The following is a 21574-nucleotide window of genomic DNA, read 5'->3' as shown; positions in this document are numbered from 1 at the left end:
CAGCAAGAAGAGCAAGGATGTTTACTGATAACTGAAAGATGGTCACTAATTTGGGTATTTGTCTATTCACCCATTCTCTATTGTCTGTTTTCTTTTTGATTAGAAATTACCCTCAAAAGTGCAACAGAAACAAGAAATAAAGACCACAGAGAAAAAAAACAAGAAATGATCTTCCTGTTGAAAATCAATATAAACTCTCTCTCGAGATTAAAAAAATGCAACAAACACACGTTTGAGCATATGCAAGATGACCACAGGTAGAAAAACATCGCCACGGAGACATGAAGGGAAAAGTGGGAGAGACATCTTCTCAATCATTGACAGCGTGATGCATTTTTAATCACATTAACTTCCTGCATCTGCAACCCCATGATAACCTCTGACCTATTGATGAATTCCAATTGGTTCAGGATCATTAATATTAACCAGCGGCTTGCAGGCACAGCCATCCTTGACCTTTCAAGGCATCTGACATCTACTTTGTGGGAAAGTGAAACTACATAAATCCTTCAAAAAAAAAAAAAAAAACCTTCACTGAGTGGTCATAATAAAGATATACATAAATTAGAACGCCCTCAAGCAGTTGTGCCGACCCCCCCGCCCCAAAAGTATTCAACATGGGACAAATGTTTTTTTCTCTCTTTAATCTTAATAAATAAACAAATGTTTATTTGCCGCCTGCAGGCTCTTGTAAGAATTAATCGAGTTAAGTATCCTGGGAGAGGGTTTATATTGAGAAAATATTTGTATTTTGAAGCCTCAACAGTATCAGAGCATCCATATTATAAGTCACAGGTAGAAAAACTTAGAATCAAAGTCGGCTCAGTTCTGAGGCCAAATACCAGACAATCTGTGAACAATATGTCACAAATCTAATCTAATCTTACAAGTCAAATACATTCATTACTGCAACTTAAAGCTCTTGCCAACAAATCTTTTTTTTTCTTAATGGTAGTGGGATAGATGGTGGATAAAATTAGTGACAAGGCTGGTACATCTAATATGTTAATGTCCTCTGGTCAGTATGTCCTTCTTTCTTGTGGGAGTGCTTAAAAGTGAGAAAACTGCTGGAAAAAAAAAGAAAAAACACTACAATTCAAGCCAGGGTTGCAAAATAATACAAAGAGCGAGAAGGCTGTGAAAATGAGCATGGAGGGAGAGACGTGTGAATTGACTTTTGTAGATATTTCTAAGGTGGAGGCAGGGAATCTAAAGGAAAAAAACAAAACGCGCACGTGATCACACACACACGCACACATTCTGTCATTTTGACAGCTCTGCTTCTCCCTGATCTAAGGGTGATAGAGGTGTGATGTGTGATACTAATGAATAAGAACCCCTGTGAAACTCTCCTTGTTAAAAACAAGAGAGAAGAAATGTATCTTGTTATTGTTCAACTCAAAAAAGAGTGTGAGAAACAGATACAGAAGGGAGGAAAAATAGAGAAGACTACAGATTACATTTCAACTCAACTTGCTTTCAATTAAACTGATGCAGACATGAGCCATTCAAGAAAAACCTCAAAACTTGTTAGGCTTGTTTCGCTAACCTGGAATAAACACGATTTAAAGAACGATGCTTTTTTAAAAATCTTTTTTTCTAGACAAGCTCGTCATTTTTATAATAAAGCAACTGGAATGCATGAACCTTGTTCATATTCGAAGATAAGTTGACGTATTACGCAGTTTTTAGTGCTGCTGATACTGCAAATTCCTGCTCAGTGTTAGCAGAGCAGATTCATATCATGTGGGAAAAATGTTTTTGAAAGATAAATGACTTATATAACTAATAATTGAAGTTACCTGGATCCAATGTACCGGAACCAAAAAAAAAAACGAAAACAGAAGCTAGGGAAAAGGCTTTGGTGTGTGCAAAGGAGATCCCAAAATAGAACAGGATCTATCAGAGGACATATGATCAAGCACGTTCAGGCATGGGTGAAGAGTTCATGTTCAGTCTTGATTAGAATAATAGATCAAAATGGTGTCTTCTGACATAAAACTTGTAAAGAATAAGTGGCAAATATGCTGTAATGAAATGAGAAGGCCTAGTTACAATTTAAATTGTGGTAGTGAGCGTTAAACTGAAGAGGAAGAAAAACAACATTAAGACACAGGATTAGCTTAAATAACAATTTGTATTCATTCTAAACATCAAGAAGTTCCTGCTCAACTGTCTCTGGGCAAAAACACACGCAGATCATTCATATGACGGATAACAACTGTTTCTGTTATTGGATTTTTCCTGCAGCTCGCGTCCGTTCCTTGTTACTTGCTTTTCCATTTCCCTTAGACTTTTTGCTATCCTGTTGCTTCTGGTGATTTCCCCCCACCGTGGGACTAAGGCAGGATTAATCTATCTCATATGGTCTGACATCATTTTCACACTCATCAGTCTAAAGCGTGGATGGGGCCCAGCGTGGTCATGGAGAGAAGTGTTTCTTCTCGAGATGAAGTTCAGCAGAACAACTTTTTTTGCCGTGATCCCTTCCCTCTGAAGGGAATAGAGCCACAAGAGGCCGTTGCTGTAGAGGTCGAGGGTTCGGGAGTTTTAATTTGCCACATCTGTATCCAAAGAGAGAAAGGGGTTGGGGGGGGGGGGGGTGAAGATCCATTTTCCTCAGTTGCTATCGGTCGTCACACTCCTGACTAATACCAAGAGTCCTGCAGCTACTTCTGAATGAAAGGCATTGCTAAAAACCTTAAATCAAAAGACTGTGAGGCAAAGAGACCACATCGCTGAGGACAGAAGCCTCTTTAAGCCACAGTTCTATGTCGAGATGAGTTACGATTTGGACGAGGGGAGTAAAAATCACAAAAAAACTCCACATATGCACATATAATCAGTTCCTATGAGCTTCATAAAACACACCATTGCCCTTGTTATTACAAACTCTTTGTTTACCAAGGTGCTACCACTTTCAATCCACGTGTGTTTGAGTTTCTATCGAACCCACAGCCAGCCTCTCCATCATTTATTCAAGAGACGCGCACGTGTCTGCAAGCATGTTTGCACAACAGACACCTACGAGCGGGCTCTCGTGATAAGACTAAGGTGAGACTACTGGGACAAGAAAACCCTGAGAAATGACAACAAGGGGAAAAAAAGAAAGAGAAAAAAAACTGAGGGTGGTGTGGAGGTGTGGAGAGGAAGCCGCGGTGAGAAAGGATGAAAGAATAAAATCCGGGAAGGTAAATATTTACCTATTTATGTGTCAGAAAGACGCCATCTGTGATTCAGTGTGTGCGCTGTGAGGAGTTTCTCTGAAATGATAATGTGTGGCACACTCGGGCTGCAGCGGCGTAGGAGTTGGACAGTTGAAGGGAGGAGACGTGGCAATGAGACGGGGGGGAGATCAAAATGTGAAGGGAAAAAAAAAAAGTGCTTTGGGAGATCTGTTGTTAAATGTAAAAAGTTTGGAAAGCTTTTGGCTTGAGGGAACCTCGAGTCCCAAATAAAAAAAAAAGAAGTGTGTTGTCTGACAGCACTGCTATAATGTCTAATTTTATATGAGGAAGAGAGAGAAACACTAGCTGGAGATCACAGCAGTCTGGCACATAGTGTGAGAGCTAAGTCGGGATTCGACACCATCGATTCTCGTGTGAGGAGAATTTCTTTTAAAAATAAAAGATATATTTTACCTTTTCAAACAAGTGGTACAATTTTCTGAGGTCTTTTACATGTTGCTGTGGTGAAAACATCATAGTTGCACATGTGAAACGAGCAATAGCACAAAGTGTCTTCTGCTGTGACCGTGCTGCTTCTCTTCAGAAAAGAAAAGTAGAATTAAGTTACGTTCAGAGTTGATTTGCATCGCTTGTTCTTTGAGCTCTTTTTTTTTACATTTTTTTTTGTGAATGTACTTCATTGTCATGCTGGCTAACCAAACAGACAATACCACCGTTATATCAGGTTTTATATACACTACTGTACATCTAATAGAATTGATCTTCCATGACAGAGGAGACAAATGGATTGTAAGAAAGGGACGATAATAAGGACACTTGTGAGGGGTGCAGGTAATCACTTAAACTCCTAAGTGTCTGATTTAGCTGTGGCAGCTGTAGGTAATAGCTCTGTCATGTAGTAGCTCAATTTATAGAAAAGGACAGAGAAAAAGCTGCCTGCCTGGTTATCACTCACTTACTTCACTCACTGTCACCATCTAAGATGAAGTAGGGGACTGTCAGTACCAGTTAAGGAGGTGTCAGGTGGCTGAGCAAAGAACAGAAGTATTTCAGAATGATAAAAGCTGTACAAGGAAGCACTGCTTCTTATTATGACCTCAAAGCAAACTTCAATAGTGGCAACAAAAAAAAAAAGGCTGGATTTCTCAATAGCAGCTACCATGAGCTAAGAGCCTGGTTGCATCAGGTGTCGTCGCCACTGCCTCTAGGTCCCGGTGATAAAAATCTAATCTCTCCCACGGGGTCAAACTGGCAGATGCATTCTTGCAATTTTCTGATAAGTCATTCAAAGACATAAAATATGTAAATGATGTGAAAGATAACTGCGGTGTGTTTGAAGGTACGGAGGTGATGGAGTGAGACAGGTGATGGCTTCAGTTGGCCGGCAGGAACTGTCAAACTGTCAGAAAGACTTCATCTTTTGCTCATTCTTTCCCATAATCTGCCTTTCTCTTAGCCAAGCTTGAGGGTCTAAAATGGTTGAGTTTGAAATGATTTTCTCCCTTAAACTCAAGTGAATCCTTTCACATTTCACCAACACATTAGTGGGCAGGCCTTTACTGAGTGCACTGAGCCATGGCCGTCAGTCCGATTCTGATATTCTATCGTGGCCCTCCTCCCTTAATGGTGTTGATTTATCGTTTACTTGAGAAAGGAGAGATTCTTTTTGAATATCCAGAAGAATACTTTATTTGTTTATAAAGGGAATGTTGTGAAATCACAGTAGGCAAACATCTGATGTTGGGTATAGGAGTGTATGGATTGTATAAGCGTGCTGGATTTACTGGAGCTCCGTTAAGTGAATAACAAGGCATTCATCTTCAAACCCACAGTGCAAAATAATCCCTATCTATCCACGGAGCAGGTCATTTGTAAAGATTGAGGTGGTTGCTGTAGGATGAACGGAGAGCCAAGTAAATAATGATCCCAGCGGAGTCATCATTAAACTTTATCATTTAATGAAACAGCCTGAACACAGCAGAGCAGAACTGCAGTTCAATTTAACACACACACTTTCGCAGGCTGGCACACACATACGTCATTAGCCTTGGAGAAGGGTAATGAGAACACACACGTGCACGTTTCATTAGTCTGAGCTAGGAGTAATAAGAGCACAGACACCACAAATCCATCCACACACACTCACAGGCATGTTATACACATGAACACCCACACATGTGCATATAAAGGCTTGAAGAGGGCAGCGGTGCAATGACTTCAGACTTGTGACTGTCTGGCCAGGCGTTAAATGGACTGTCCCTTTGCACTTCATTTCAATTTAATCTAACCTTCACTGACATACCAGCAGCATGTGATTCATCACTACATCAAACTGTTCTGACCTGCGCAGATATGAAGAACATCAAGACACCTGACAAATGCTGGATATAAAAGCCTCACCTAAATCCTAAATCAAATGAACGGTGGCTCCAATGTAGGCTTTCGGTGCTCCTTTCATAAGGCAGCTCACCCACAGAAAGTTGCAAACATCACTAATGGCATATATAACGGTGTTGCTGAAGCAGGTGACCGCTGACTTTTTGCACAGAGTCAGAGAGTTAATGTTCCAAAATGCTAAAAAGTTCAGTAATTGAAAGTGACATTTTCAAAGTGAGAAAGAACTCTCCATAAAAACCTATTGATGGAGGTTGAAGGAAAGACTAAGGTAAATGTTAGGATGGCAATTATCAAAACCGAAAATGTTTCGTATCTAAAGGCTGTTAGTTCTTCACTACTCAGACAAGGAAGCTCGTTTTCGGAGCTTATTGTCTGCTGAACCTTTGCCTAAAGGTGACAGAATACACACGGTACTTTAAAAATGAGTTGGCGATGGGTAATCTTAGCTGTGAAGCTATTCTAGTTTTACCTGTTTTTTATTGATCTTTTTTCTTTCACAAAACATATTTTTTGCTCTACAAAACCCTCCTTCCTCCCCTCTTGTCTGACCGCTGCAGTTGTTCTTCTCACACAAACACGTGACTTGTTTTCACTTTTGCAAAACTAATAAGTGAAATGTAAAAAAAAGTCACACACTGAGCGATAATGGTTGCCACTTCTCAATTTGACAGCAGTAGTAAATATAAAAAAAATCAGATTATCTAGAATGAAGCTTTGACTAATGCTCCGGTTGGATTTAATTATTCTTAACGAACTCCTCGTTTTATGAGTCATTAAGCTAATAATCAGAAGAGCTGAAGAACAGCACAAAGTGGCATTTTCCTGAGAAGAGAATAAACCTCCTTGACAATAGTGGTGCTTATGATGTTTCCAAATGAGCCACACTGGAAAGAGTTTGCGAGAGTCAACAGGGCGACCGCTTCAGTACTGGCAGCAAAGATTCTGATACTTGATATAATAAGATGTCTTTGTATTTCACTTCACCGCGAGCTTAATGTCAAGGTTAACAGAAATATCGCACACATCTTTACAATGAAATGGATGCAACTCTGCTTCATTTTCTAATTTAAAAAAGAAATGGCATCTGGTTTATTAAAGACTCGTGTCTGCCTTCTGAAAGCACTAAAATAAAAGGGTATTCAGGTCTGTGTGCAGTTGTCTGAACGCGAGACACCGAGACGCATCCATTTATGACTTCTGACTTCTATCAGCCACAGCATTAGAATAACTCTTATCATCCACCTTAACAGGATTGGAGTCCAAGAATTAACCTTATACGAATGACTCCTATTGAAATTCATCCTTAAAGGTAAATGGCTTGAGTTCATTCTTCAGTGTGGAAACAGAGTATCACTCAAGTCTTTCCATGGTAACAGCATGTGACGACAGTGTGCAGGGATTTAGAAGCATATGAACTTTGATGTGGCAACAGAGCAGGGCTTGCTGAGGCTGGAATAAGTGTTACCCAACAGCTAAGTTAAAAAACAAACTGAAGCTCGAATGTGCAGCCAAAATCTCACACAAACAGATTTTAGATCATCGACTGAGTGACGCTGCGTGAGTTGAAAATAAGCTCTGGAAGGCAGGGTGAGTCAAATACTAAGCAAGAGATATGTGATATGAGATGGACTGAAGGTTGAGCCAGACAGTGAAATAAAACTGAGCTCCTGGATGTGCTAAGGTGTCAGCTGGCCTTGTGTGAGAGCATGTGAGGTAAATCTGTGAGCGTCAAGCATTGATAGCACTGCTTCATGTAAAGGAAAAAAAGTTAAATTAAAAGTGTTCATTGGACTGACCACAAAGAGACGGACTGAGAGGCTCAGCTTCAGGTCAAAGTTGTGATACTCCAACATAGAAACATGGAAATTAATTTACAAGCAGACTCTCGAGGGAGATATTAATAGGTGGACACAGTTAAGTTCTAATTGTAAAACCTGAGCTGGTGACAAATACTGGGTCCTTTTTAACATCCACATAGTGAGTCAGTTATTGTGTGATTTGGCTTTGAGTGTTACAAAAAAAACCAAAAAAAAAACAGAAAAATACACATAAAACTGCCTAATCCAGTGTCAGGTAAGGTGGGAGAGGGATTCTTAAAGTCACCCTCTGCTGAAAATGGAAACGTTACAATAGAATATCATCAGGAAAAAAACAGAGCTCCAAAGATGTCTGCTTTGAATCTTACGAAAGTCTCAGAAAGGCCAGGTCAGGCGCCCTTGTATGTTTTACATAGATGTATGTTTCCTTTTAGCATCTATAGGATTATCTTGAACAAGATTTTCCCTTCAGCTCTGTCTCCTCCTCTCTGTTATAGCTGACTTTACTCTCAAGCTTCCCGGTGTCCGCTCAGATCAGCTATACACGCATCTGATGTCTCAAGTGGTCAGACTGCCAGTCTCCAAAGCTACATTGGAAAGACCGTAACACAGCCTTAAGTCTAATCTTATGGTATGTCTGAGTGTGGATGTGACAGGATATGCTTTTTAACGGTTTGAGTCTTGGAGCTAAATTTGAATACGTTTGTAACGCACACAAATAATAAAACAAAACCTCAGTCTAATGGAAGTCTTAAAATCAGAGGCAGAACAGCCAAACTCAGTAAACTAATGAACTCGTTTCTTAAGGTAAATCCGTTCTTACTGTATCAGTTTGTACTCCCTGTACTTTTTTTTTTTTTAGGTGGGAAATTGTTCAAAGTACTTTCCCATACCAGTGTACAAATACATCTGTTTGAGGGGAAAAAAGGAAAACAAATACCACTGTATCCTTTAGGCAAATACACAGAATGTGTAATGAGTGAGGAAACTGCGATAACCCAAACAGTCTTTCAGGAAGGCAGATAACCTTCAGTCTCATGAGGATTAACTACATCAAAGGATTTAATTGATAAAAAATTACAATGATAAACTACAATGACTTAGCTAAGGACAATATTGATCCACCATCTCTATAAGGTTTGACCCACATATACATACATACATATACAAGCAAAGTGAGTGACATCACCTTTGAAAAACATTTTTTTTTATTTTTAATTTGCAATAAGTGGGGTCAGGAGAAATTTTAAATGAAATAAAGCACCTTGTTCCCTTTAAATAATTCTCCCAGAGTGTGTGACTATGGCTCAGGTTGGGTCACCTTAGAGTACACTGTGGAGCACTGAGTTTCGAAGCTGTGTGAACATTTTAAAGAAGCACACACACACACCAGTGCAAATAGTCCACATCCCCTGCATGCATACACGCACTAACCTCCTGTTCCTTCGTCTTTATTCTTTTAAAAGACAGGAAGAAGGAGAGGCGATGTGCTCTGAGAGGCTTAATAATACATGAACACAATTTAATGAAGGAAAACCGTAACTCCAGTAATTATAGTGGAGCTGTTTGTATCTGATGTGTGTCTGGTTTAAGGAAAGGAAATAAGCTTTAATCCAGAGGAAGTGTCAATAAGACAACAATGTGCTAGGAATTGCCAAGAGTCATTATCCACATGCTGGCTCTTGCGCACACACATCAACACACACCTCAGTTTCAGCTTGTTGTGGAGTTAATGAGTCGTCTCTGCTTGTTTCCTGTTGTTCAATCTGAGCCAATTCACAACGCTCGACTTATTGACACACATCGCCAGGTATGAAGGCAGGAAGGCTCTTTCCCCTCAAACACTCCTCGATTAAATTGCTTCTTTACACAAACCAACAGGCGACACAACCAAACAAATGGAGCTACAATCGCAATTATTCAACCCTGCTATGTCTCAAAGCACCAACTTTCGGTTTTTGGTTCAGACGTGAGTTCACTGTGCCAACCACGCACTTGTTGAAAATATGGACGGGGAATATTGGGCCCTGATGAGGAGCCGCTGACTGGTGAGATTAAAGCATCCCAGGCGATGACTAAACTGTGTTGTTGTGCTTTTCCATTGGCTAAACAGGAGTTTCAAATCAAACGCTGGGAGTCAAAACAAACACGCAAACCCAGTGCTTCATTTACTTTACTTGCTGAATCATCAGCTGGAGGGAAAGGAGAGGGGAGGGGAGTGGAGGGGAGGAATGTTGACGAGTCCCGCCAGTGTGTCGGGTTGTTGCGGTAAACTGGTGTCGTCCACCGCTCTCCTCCCGCCTTTCTTGTCCTCCCTTCTTCCCCTCACCTCCTTTCACCAGGCTCTTCTGTTTTTCTTTTCTCATTTTCTTTTTTTCTCTCCATTGCCTTTAGGACACGGTTCCCCTCCCGCCCAGCATTCAAGTGAAACATTAGCCTCGGCCGATACCTTAAACCCTAAAGTGTGTGAGCGATTGTGTGCAAAACCAATAAAGGTATCTTCAACAACAAACAGAGGAAGAGACTGTCTCCACACACGCACTGTGCAGTCACGCCACTGATGCATGTGTCCTGCCGTAACCCAGGGAGGTTTGATATAAGCCTGTCACTCCTCTTGACTAATGGCGATGACTAATACATGAACACACACACACACACACACACACACACACACACACAGACGAGACACAAACACAACTGCCTTGGAGGCATTTGTTTAACAAGAAACTGGCGCTACACTAAAAAAGACACACAAAGTTTATCATCAACATATTATATCAGCAGACGCAGCGCCTGAGTCTAAAAAAAAACATTTATTGTATCCGTCTACAGTGATGTAACCATGAAAAAGGTTATATCACTGTAGACATTTTTCTCAATTATTGTTGAGGATTTTTATTTATTTTTTTAATCTAAATGCTTTCATCTCTTTCAAACAGGCAAACAAATAAATGCAGGCGCCAGTCGATCAGAGTAATTCCAGATCACATGACAAATTAATTCCAACAGTCTGACGACACCTTTTCTACACGACTACGATCTGAAATCTTTTTGTAAAAGCCGAGACAGAAACAAAAAAGTGTCCCTCGTCTCAGCAGGCTCGGGTTTGTTAAGCCGCGCTGCTCCTCTCAAGTAAGGGGTAGAATGATGAAAACAAGACAGACATGCAGAACGTTGGATTGATTTTACGCCTCGCTGACGCTACAGGTCAGCAACAAAAATACAAACAATGTCGCATTCAAGGTGAACACAAGCCAATAAAACACAAGAAGAAGAAGAAAAATGGCATTTAAATGGGTTAAACCCAAAGCAGCGAGGTATTGGGAGGTAGACAAGGGTTGTAACCCAATGCTTAACCAAGCTTAAGCAGGAATGCTTGGATCCCCCATTGGTCATGTTATAAGGTCAAGCATCTTTGTGCCAATTATAGGTCAAGGGTCACCGTACCAGTCGGCTGCTAGCAATACTAACATTCATCACTAATTGAATTCCTTATTCCCTAGCAGGGAAAACGAGGAATAATAAAGCGCTCTCATTTCTGCCTAAATGTATCATTGTTGTTATGCGTAAAAATAAATATAAAAGATAAGTATATATTGAAGGTTAGACAGAGTAAGTATAGCTGAGACACAAGCAAATACGTGTGTCTTCATGGAACAAGGACGTCGATGCTCTGAGATGAAAAGGCTTTTTAGAGGTCAGGAACGTGTAACCCTGTGGAAAACCCAAGAAGGTCTGAGTGCCACTCAATGCCCAACCGTACCCAATCATTAATCCCTGCCTGGTAACACGATGGCTTACAACTCCCTGTGCTCTCTTACTAAACCCGACAAACCCTAAAGTTAAACACCAATACTGCAAGATTCTGCTCCCCTGCACACACACACACACACACACACACACACACATATAACCAATCCCCCGACGCACGTCACGTAACTATTCTTTTCCAGCCGTTTCATCTTGGGCCCCCGTGGTTCAAACGGGCTAAATCCTCAAGAGCAGTTCTGGGAGAATCTGTCCAGATATTATGGCAAACTATGAAACAACTGTGCAAAATCCCGTGGCCACGTTCACACAGCCGGTAACAGCCTTATTCCACCGTAACAGGATTTCCACCAAACATCACCATAGAAAAACTGCACTTCATTATGTGATTTTAATTGATAGAAGCAGAGAAAATATGTCTGTATAGGCAGACGAGAACAATTTAACCATTACGATTTTAATTATTATTCTGGCGATTGTTAGAATTATTCACGGCAGAAAACAATTCTGTTACAACAACCGAAATGAAGTGATTATGTTACTCAAAGGAAAGTACATTTAATGCAATTTTACTCAGTGTACAGGGATGGAGTGACTTTTGTGGAAGTTATATGTATAAAAAGAGAATTGGGTCAAATGGTAAAGCAACGAACGGTGGGATTATGCCTTATACTGGAAGAATGTCATGATCCTAGCATGGGAATGAATCACTAAAAGACATGGGGGAAAGCTTCAACTGTTTCCTCACATCATGTCAGTGTAAAATACCAGGAGTCAGGACTGTCAATAGATCGACTGACAAGTAGTGGGGGGGGCAGGAGAAAGGGAGTTTCTAGTGTAGTTACCGGTCTTACTGGCACCTGCATGTTGCTTTAAAGCCTGTTACAAAGAGGAGAAACACACAATACCACAAGTTTCCCTGAAGCAAAGAAAGAAAAAAGGAAAAATGCTTCCTGTGAGTTGATATGCTTCAGGTAACAACATCAGTGAGCTGTGAGACTGACTCACAACGCACACAGACACACAGTCCAAGCTCGATGACATATGAGAACATCACACTTAAGTTACTATTAGACCGTTGTGGCTTGTGCATATAAGTATAAAAGCAAAATTATATAGAGAGTAAATAGCTTACACTAAGAGCGAATATCAAACCCTAATGAATCACGAGGAAGGAGCTGCAGCACCTTGCCCAGAGGAGGGAAACCAGTGTACCCTTCCAGAGCAGACCTGGAGGCTGAGTCAGCTCACAAGGATCTGGAGGAGAGCCTTAGCCTATGGGGCTCTGGCGAGAACAGCCTGAAAGATCAAACAGATTTGTGGTCCTATGGCCCACCATATGTACAAATAGGCATTAGGATCAGGCCTGCCGGAGGATATGTTCAAAGCCTCCACTGTGAGGGACCTGTTGGGAGCTTTGATCCAGGCCTTAACCTAAAAACCCACGTACAGAGAGTGGAAGAGAAGAAGCAGGTCAAACTGGAGGTCTTTGGGACTTTTCTGGCTTCCCTCCCAGTGTAGTGTCTGCTGAAGCTGCAGACGCTGCACTGGGAAGCTGGTGCTTTACCAGTTAGAGAAGCATAAACACAGCTTAAAGAACATTTTGGAGCGTTATCATGAGGCAGATAAAAGCTTAAGACAGCACACAGCTGGGAAGAGTAAAAAGATACTGAGAAACGATCCATAAATTAAATCAATAATGCAGATATGATAATATCTTAGATGGCTTTGTTTCAGTTGACACAGTATTGATGGCAAATGTTGCACTTATGGATCCAGTACATCCGGTTTTCTTTTTGCTGCATACTCAGTGCTTGTTTTGCAGTGGAAAACATTTCCCAAAGAGAGACCAAACAAACAAAAATAATCATACTAGAATTTCCAACAAATATTAATTAAAATAACATGTTTTTTAATGATAACTTTATGGTTGCTGTGTTCCCTTAAGCCAAACTAAAAAAAAAAAAACTGGCTTCACTAGAAATGTTCTTGTTATAAAACACAGTATCCAGTGACAATCAAGAGTATGAACATACACTTATGACTGCTGCTCGATGAGAGCTCAGAGAGAAAAAGACAAGCTAACATTAGGCATACTTAGTCACAACTGTAATGGAACTACACAATATTTCATTCCCTGGTTCTTTAGTTTGTCCAATGCCAGAAGTGTACAATGACTTGTTCTTTCCCTGTGCTTTGCATGTAGTTGAGGCATTTTTGATGTTCTGCCCTGTGCTTTGCTTGTAGTTGAGGCATTTTTTAATGTTCTGACCCTGTGCTTTGCTTGTAGCTGAGGCATTTTTTATGTTCTTTCCCTGTGCTTTGTTCAGGAACAATTAAAAAGTGGGGACATTTAGTCCCCTTTAAGTACCTGGTCCGACAGTACTCAAAGTGGTCGGCAAATTGGACGACAGTTATAAACAAATTCCAGCAAAAAAAATGCACTTGTACTTAAACAGTGACTGTACCTTCTCCTAAGTAGCTCTCTGCTGTGTCTTAAACATTCACAAAATGCCCAAATCTTCAGACAGGGTGCTATAAAATAAACATTTATGTTTCACAAACGCATACTAATACACGCTCTTATTCTTATTCTATCTCCTTCCCTCCCTCTCTCTCTCTCTCTCTCTCTCTCTCTCACACACGCACGCTTAGGGTGTGTTTTTTGGCTTAACTGAACTCCTGGCCTCTCTCCCAGAACCTGAACTGCACCCCTGCTACTACTACTGCAGCCAAATGGGTCAGACCACTGGAAGTGTTCTGATATTGATTTCACAAAAAAACCCCGACAACACACGTTTGTGTTTGGACGCGTGTTTATAGAACAGCTGCCAAAAACACACTCCAGCTCCAAGCAAATGCAGTTCATGCCCTGCATGTGCACAAACTGTGTGTGTGTGGATTTATGCATTGTCTCCTGGAACCTCCACATCAGTCCCATTATGTTCGGAATTACAATTGCTAAATATACTTATTTTTTTCTAAAAAAAAAAAAAGGCTAAAAGAAAAAAGAATGGATGTATAACTATCCAACTCAAAAGGAACTTAAAAAAATTATCTACAGGCAAGATGAAGCTTTCAGTTGTTTTATAACCACCCACGTTAATAGAGGAGCAAACTGGGAAAACACAGGCAGAGGCTCAGGACAGGCGGTCATTTGTGGCCCATATCATTAAAGCATTAAAAAAGAAAATGTGGCTGGTTAAAGCAAGTGATTTAAGAAAAATCAAGTTTGTGTTCAGGTTAGTTAGGTTTCCACAAACTGTGCTAGATAGAACTGAAAAGGAGGAAAGTTTGAAAAGAAAGACGGCCCTTTAAGCGTGTAGGAGTAAACCACGAGGCTGTGACATCATCAGACGTCAGCAGGAACAAGCCTCGACTTTCAGCACACCTGGTTCCGTCAGCGAGTGGCTCTGTGAACCCCGTTCAACACAGCTTTGGATGTAAATAACTGTACGGTGACCTGAATGAAAGTCATCGCCCACATTTGCATTTCAGATCTGATCTCGCTTGGCTTTGACCTACATGAGGGAGTTGCGTAAAATCTATTGATAGCTGCGGCGGCATGGATCTCATCCGCTTAGAGCAAATTCTGTGCTACCAAAACAAGATCCGTGACATCAAAGCATCCATATGGACATGTAGATATTGAAAAGATTTAAAGCAGTCTGTGCAGCTATTCAATAAGCTGAAGAAGGTGTATTCTGAAGATCATCATCATCACTTTACTGAAGTGAAACTATGTCCATTTTGTGATTTGAGCCTGTCATTAAAATGAATGCTTATACTTTGTCCCCCTGAGTCTCAGGAGTATATAACATGCATTCTGCTCTATAATTCAAGGGAATAAACAAAATAGAAAGGTTATCATTTGACAAAAGCAATAACATGCTTTAATATAACATTGTATATATCAACATGCCTCTTCTAAATCTCACAATAATACCTAGAGATTTAAGACATAAAGATGATGAACTCATTTCCATATGAATCCCTTCACAGCGTATTATCAAAGCATCAGTTCTATATTTATTTACCACGCCTACGTGTGCTGCCATAATTAATCATCCTCAAATTCCATGACAGATTATCTATTATAATGTAAAAGATTAAGTTTTCATCTTTCAGGCAACATCAGAGATCAAATCTGTGCTGCGCGTGGCTCAAAGTAATCCATATCAGAAATGTACAAGTTTAACTTAAATATCGGAGAGAGAGTGCAGGTCACAGAGTGTGTTTTGGAAGAGCTGTTTTTTGTTTTTTTTTCAGGGTCAGGGTTCAACAAAACCACAGTTCTTCGTGAATTTACTTGAATGCATAGATTAGTTCATATCATAGAATAGTTTCAACCAATCAGATTTAACTGGTAAACTTAGATTCTTTTTTAGCTGGAAGAAGAGCCGTTAAAGTCAATCTCTCCAAACCTTATAATGAAAAAGTGCTTCCAGGTTTTGACCAAACTTCTTATTCAATTCAATTAGTGCAAGAATCCAAGCATTAAGATTAAGATCTAAGATGCATGTAAATCATGTGAATCAATGGGGCAAAGGCATGACGGACAAAAAGATTAGAAGTTCACATTCAGCCTCACCTCTCTTTGAGGAAGTCCACCACTCTTTTGAAGTCATCAATGCAGTATTCTCTTTTCATGTCCATCAGCACACTGTCTGAGGCTGACTGCACGGGAACATGAAGAAAGGCATAGACGCGTGGATGGTTCAAAATCTTGGCCATCTCCTATTGAGCCAGAGGATATGGAGAGAAATGGACAAAGAGAAAAGGAGTATATTAAGGATGACATTTTTCTATTTCAGCAGTAAGAAAAGGCAACGGGGGTAAAATAAGCTAGGATTTCACTGCATGCCTCTGTTATCCATCCAAATTGTTGTTGTTCATCCATGAGATGAGAAGAAAAAGAATAAAACCTATTTAGGTTTAAGTGTAGTCATATCACTTAAAAGAAGCTCGCGCTAAGGACATGAGGTTTTTGTCAAAGTCCTCATTGCTGGATAACTAGCCTTTGATCTTACGGTAACCTCCAAATACATGAGGTTTGGATGCCTGCTTTACAACACAGCCATGTTAAACCAAAAAAGAAAAGCTCAAATCAGTCAAATAATTACACCAATAAAAATAATCAGGCTACCATAAAAACCGAAAACAAATCCAAAAAAGATGAGAAGCTCTGTAAAATGTAAACAAAAACTAAATGCAATCACTTATACATCCCACACACAAATATCTTATTCACTATAGAAAACATATCAAAGGTTGAAAGTGAGACATTTCAGTATTTCCTCAAAAATATTCGAGGACCTTGAAACTGATGGAGCAACACAGTCAATAAAGTTGGGACGTGGTGATGTTTACCACTGTGTAGCATCACCGCTTCATTTAACAACAGTTTGTTCATCTCTGAGCACTGCGGGGACCGGCTGCTGCACCTTTTGGAGAAAAGCGTCCCATTCTAGCCTGATTTAGGATTCTAGCTGATTCTGATGAAGGCCTGCAGCTTGGCCAGTCCACCGCCTGGACTCTGCTACTGCGACCCCAGCTGCAGTTGAGCATAGTCTTGCAAAAAAATATGCAAAGAAACCTTCCAGCACTGATGGTGCCTTCCAAGATGTACAAGTCGTCAATTGAGCTACTAATGCAGCCCCGTACCATCAGAAATGCAGGCTTTTGAACTGAGCTCTAATAACATGCCGGGTGGTCCCTGTCATCTTTATTCCAGATTCCCAAACAGACACTTAAAATCGATCCCAAAGTTTTTTGGCAGATTACTGAATGTTTCACTCATGAGAGATTCTGCCTCTCAAGGTTCTGTTTTTATACCCAGATATGTTGCTGACCTGTTGCCAGTTGAGCTGATTAGTTGCAACCCGCTCCTCCGGTTCCTGGTAAAACATAACTTTTGTAGTCCTTTCTTGCCCTCGTTTCCAAAGTCAAGATGGATTTGATGTGTTTTACAATCTACACAGTGCCACAGCGTACGTTTTTTGGAATCTGTGTAGTAATACAAAATTAAAACTAGTGATGCCACTTGTCAATACTCTAAGGTCAGAGATTTACACTCTACTTATGAGTAGACTGAGGCGACAAAGAGGAAAAAAGAAGCAAAATCTCACTGTCCCAGTGAATAAAACGACAGCTCCATTAACATTCCTGCCTCATTGTGAACTCTTTTCCCTGCAAGCCTTCTGTAACACAATGCCTCTTACTTTTCCTCTCGTTTTTAGTTTCTCCTTTTTAAACGACTCAAATAAAAACAGTAACTGAGGCGGGCTCATTGTGTTCCCACTCGATCTAAAGTCTCTCGAGTCAAGGTCGCTCCAGTCGGGGTCCTTTTTGTCTGACAAGTCGATAGCTGTTGCTGAAGCATGTGGCTTCCTCGTTTCAAATCAAAATAATGAAAGGAAAGGGAAAGAAAAAAAACACACTAAGTTTTTAATTAATTCAGCGAGGATTTCAGTCTCCTTGGTAGAATTCACCTTCTTGTTTTCAAATATAAAGTTGTACAAATTCTGGTAGTGTGCACCGAAAAAAAGCTCATTCAAACTTTCTTCCTTTGACAGATGTGGCTGACATCAGGATGAAGAGCTTTTACCTGATTACGTTTAACTCAATGATCCTTTATACCATACAGACATATATATACATATATATACATATATATATTGCAGTCTGTTTGAATGGTGCTATACAAGAATACATAGCTAATGGCATGGATCAAACAAAAGAAAAAGAGCTTTTCATGATGAAAGAAGATACAAACAATAGTATACAGTGAAACAATCAAGATCTTTTCATCAGAAACTAAAACCAACATTTCAGTGTTTCGTCAGAAATTTAGTCAAAGTAAATGCCTCCAGAGGGACTGACAATGGCGGAGAAAACAGAACTATCCGAAGGCTGTGTAGGTTTTTGAGTTCATTCCTTACACTTTCACTAAAATGGAATCAAGTTATTCAATTTAATGCACCCCATTAGTTGAAAGAGTTTATTTATTCTTCCTCTCTCGTGCTTTCATTATTTTTCTCTATAAAAGACCTGGAGAAACCACAGATGTCAGATCTTTCTGATGGATGTAATCGGGATGCGATCATCACCACGCTAATCACCACGAGAACGAGAAAATGGAAAGGGGAGAAAAAAAAGAGAGGGGAGGAAGAAATGATTTAATGATTTCCTACAAGAATATGCTGATTGCAGTCCGTCTTCTCAATTAAGATCTATTGTTGAATGTTCTCTCCCTCAGACGCAGACACCAAAGCATATGTGAGTGCGAGCACAAGCGCAGACACAGCTCAGTTGCAGCACCACAGGGGGTTGACCGCTGGAAGCTCCAAATTAGAAAGAATTAATTTGGTTGGAAAATGGAGCTTGATTGGTGACAGAAATCAGGCTGCAGAATGCGTGTGTGTCTGCATGTGTGAGTGTGTGAGCTGGAAAGACAAAGAAAAACATGCAAGGAAGCAGGGCTTGCGTTTGAGTTTGCAATGTTTTCCGAGGTGAATTTATAGTAAAGCCTTAATTGGTTTCCTCGCTGTAGGCACTTTACAGGAATAACAGATTTTATTTTTGTGTCGGACGCCTTTAAGAGGCAAAATCATAGGACTCTAAGAGATTTGAGCATCAAATACAACGAGCTACATGATGCCAAGAGAAAACAAAGAAGGGAAAAAAAGGATAGCTGTGATTATGAAAGTTTTAAACTTTAAACGGTAGTTGTCGGTGTGGGCTCTAGCTGTGTCAACACTAGCGGAGAAATCGTCTCACTTCATGCTTTCTGTCCACTGATCCCTTTGGTTGAAACTTTTAAAAACCAATAACAAACACACTGACATACACAAGGTTGGACGGCCAATCATGTGCAAGTCACAACAGGTACAGTGAGATAAGCCACCCTTTGAACAACGGCTGCAGTGAAGTAATCTTTTCTGCTTAGGAAGGTTCCAAAGTGAAATTACTTGGAAGGATCTATTTGGCAGCCACGATAAGTGCTGACTTATCTGAATTCTAATAAAAATGCCTGAATTTAAGGGAAAAGGTTCTTCAATGTTGCCTCTAAGCACATTTAACGATAGACCACTCTAAAAAAGGAAAGAAGACAATGCAGACACACGATTATTTGTGCTCACAACATTCAGAGAGTTTCTACATGATCTTCAACCAGGCATGGCATGGAACTCATCTACGGAAACACGAGAACAGGAGGGTGAGCCTCAGCAATGTGAACAACTATATAATTCACTTTGGTCACAACTTTTACTGAATAGTCATCATATAACAACAAGCTAAGAATGCACAGGCTGAAGTATCTAATCAGTTTTGTCTCTCATTAGATTAAAAATTTTTCTTTTTTCTTTTTTTAAAACTCCCCAACTAATACAATCTAGCTCACAGACCGTGTGTGTGTGTGTGTGTGTGTGTGTGTGTGTGTGTGCATGCCGACACGTACGTCAACGTGTGTTCTAAGAGTGGATGGGCTCTCAACAGACAGGATGCCTGCTTAAGTGGCAGAGTACTCTGATTACGACTGGTGCTCGATCTATAAGGGGAAGACTCTTCATTCACAGAGGCCATTTATCTGGAGTTTTTTTCTATCTGCAGTTACAGGGTGTCTTCCATAGTCAAGTAGGATATAATATACACTGATACGAATCTCTTGTTGCCAGTCTCTGTGGAGTTTAGAATGAAATGTTGAAGGAGAACGATGCTCTGACGGGTAATATACGTCTCAGCAGTGCTGCTTTAAAGTCCACGTTTCTTAAAATCGTTTCGAAGCAGCCCAAGCGGTTTCAAAAGCAAAAGAGATGAACTTTCTGTTTTCTCCCACTGGTTTTATGTCTTATTCACACAAACCGACAAACCGCCTTTTGTTTTCATCTCTTAGTGTTTAGCTCAGACAGACGCACGAACCAGAAAGGATCCATCTTAACTGGATTAGCTCAAAGGATCTGATATCTCTCCACTCAAATCAGATAGCAGTGGAAAAGAACACGCTTAGAAAAGCAGGTGAAAGGAGATGAAAGATGATTTGGCTCCAAACTGCCTAAATGGGGTAATACATCCCTTCACACTAATACCACCGCCACTCCTCTTCACTGTGCGGAAGGCCCATCGGAGAAGAGCTTTACTGACAGCATGCTGGCACTATTTTGTCTGTGACACAACGCTACGGCGGTGAAATATCGACATTTTGGCACTCACAAAGTTGTAATCTGGTAGTTTGGGAAGAAGGGACTGTGAGGGGAGGTGCAGCCATACAGATGTGTAAGTGAGATGTGAATGTGTGTGTAAATACGTGCTGACATCAGGGTACATTAGCTTGGTAGTTTGTCAGCCTTTGTAAGACCCATTCACCTGATGTGCCACAATGTTTGTCATAAAAAAAACACTTTTTGGGACTCTTGTCACACCTATATGACCTATTCTTACTCTTAGCTGCCAGTATATGACGCAGATTGGCACCAACGTGTCTTTTTGACAGCAAATGAATAGTTTGGAACCTGGTGAGACTGATTCGCTTCTTCTAAATTTTTCTCCTATTAAAACTAAGTGAACCACTTTTTTCTTTTCAATTCCAGCTGTCTAGTGAGTTAGCAGGCCTGGTGGAAATAAGGCAAACTGATGATAGACTCGAATTTTCTCAGAATAAGATGACAAAAGAAAGAAAAAAAAAAGGGAAATGAAGCTAAAACCCAGTTACAGGAGTTGTCTGGTCTCAAAATTAAACTGTCAGAAAATAATTACTTTTAACAGCAATTTTAGGGCTCCCACAGGTCAAAAGTATCCAGCAACAGACCATTTAAATGGGTGCATTCATGAAGAATAGAATATTACTGTGATATTACATTTGGATTTCTTCTTAAACCTCAGAGGATGACACTCGAGCGGCATCACGACCGGAAGAAGGAAAGTGAAAACAAAACCTTTAAAATAAAAACTCGTCGTGTCTTCAGCTCCGTCTCATTAAGACCAAAGCAGAGTTACCTTTGGTCTTATTCCTCTGTCGGTGCGTTTGTGGAAGTGTTTTTTTTTTCGAGCCAGAGACGATGGAGTATTCACACATGCGTCAACAAAAATAAAAAAGTTTTCTCAATTTCAAAAAAGCTGTTTTATTGACGTGCCCATTTTTTCCTTTTCTCTTCTTTTCACTTTTGCGGCTTCAGCAACCGTATCTGAGTCCAAACTCACATGAAGAGTGATGGAAAACGTGAGTGCTGCTTCGTAGAACTGTGAGGAGAGTGTGAACGGCATGTCAGATTTATCCTGGTCAAGCTCAGAAGAGCACCGGGGACGATGTTTAATGGACATCTGCTATTTCATTCATCTCCGCCTGCCTGATTGCTGGATACAAGGAGGCTACTTTCACACGTCATTTACTGTTCCCCCTTGCAT

General features: G+C 40.4%; 1 protein-coding gene across 1 annotated transcript in view; it reads right to left on the bottom strand.

Annotated features, from left to right (window-relative positions):
• Nucleotides 1-21574, bottom strand: part of cdkal1 (CDK5 regulatory subunit associated protein 1-like 1) — a 200245-nt gene that overhangs the window by 59636 nt on the left and 119035 nt on the right. The window contains exon 10 of the mRNA XM_072394633.1: nt 15762-15907. Within this exon, the coding sequence (XP_072250734.1) occupies nt 15762-15907 (146 nt within the window). The remainder of the gene's footprint in view (nt 1-15761; nt 15908-21574) is intronic.

The sequence above is a fragment of the Leuresthes tenuis genome, unplaced genomic scaffold (assembly GCF_036924035.1).
Source record: "Leuresthes tenuis unplaced genomic scaffold, fLeuTen1.0.hap1 SCAF_10, whole genome shotgun sequence".
Lineage (NCBI taxonomy): Eukaryota > Metazoa > Chordata > Actinopteri > Atheriniformes > Atherinopsidae > Leuresthes > Leuresthes tenuis.
This window is presented reverse-complemented; position numbering and strand designations above follow the sequence as displayed.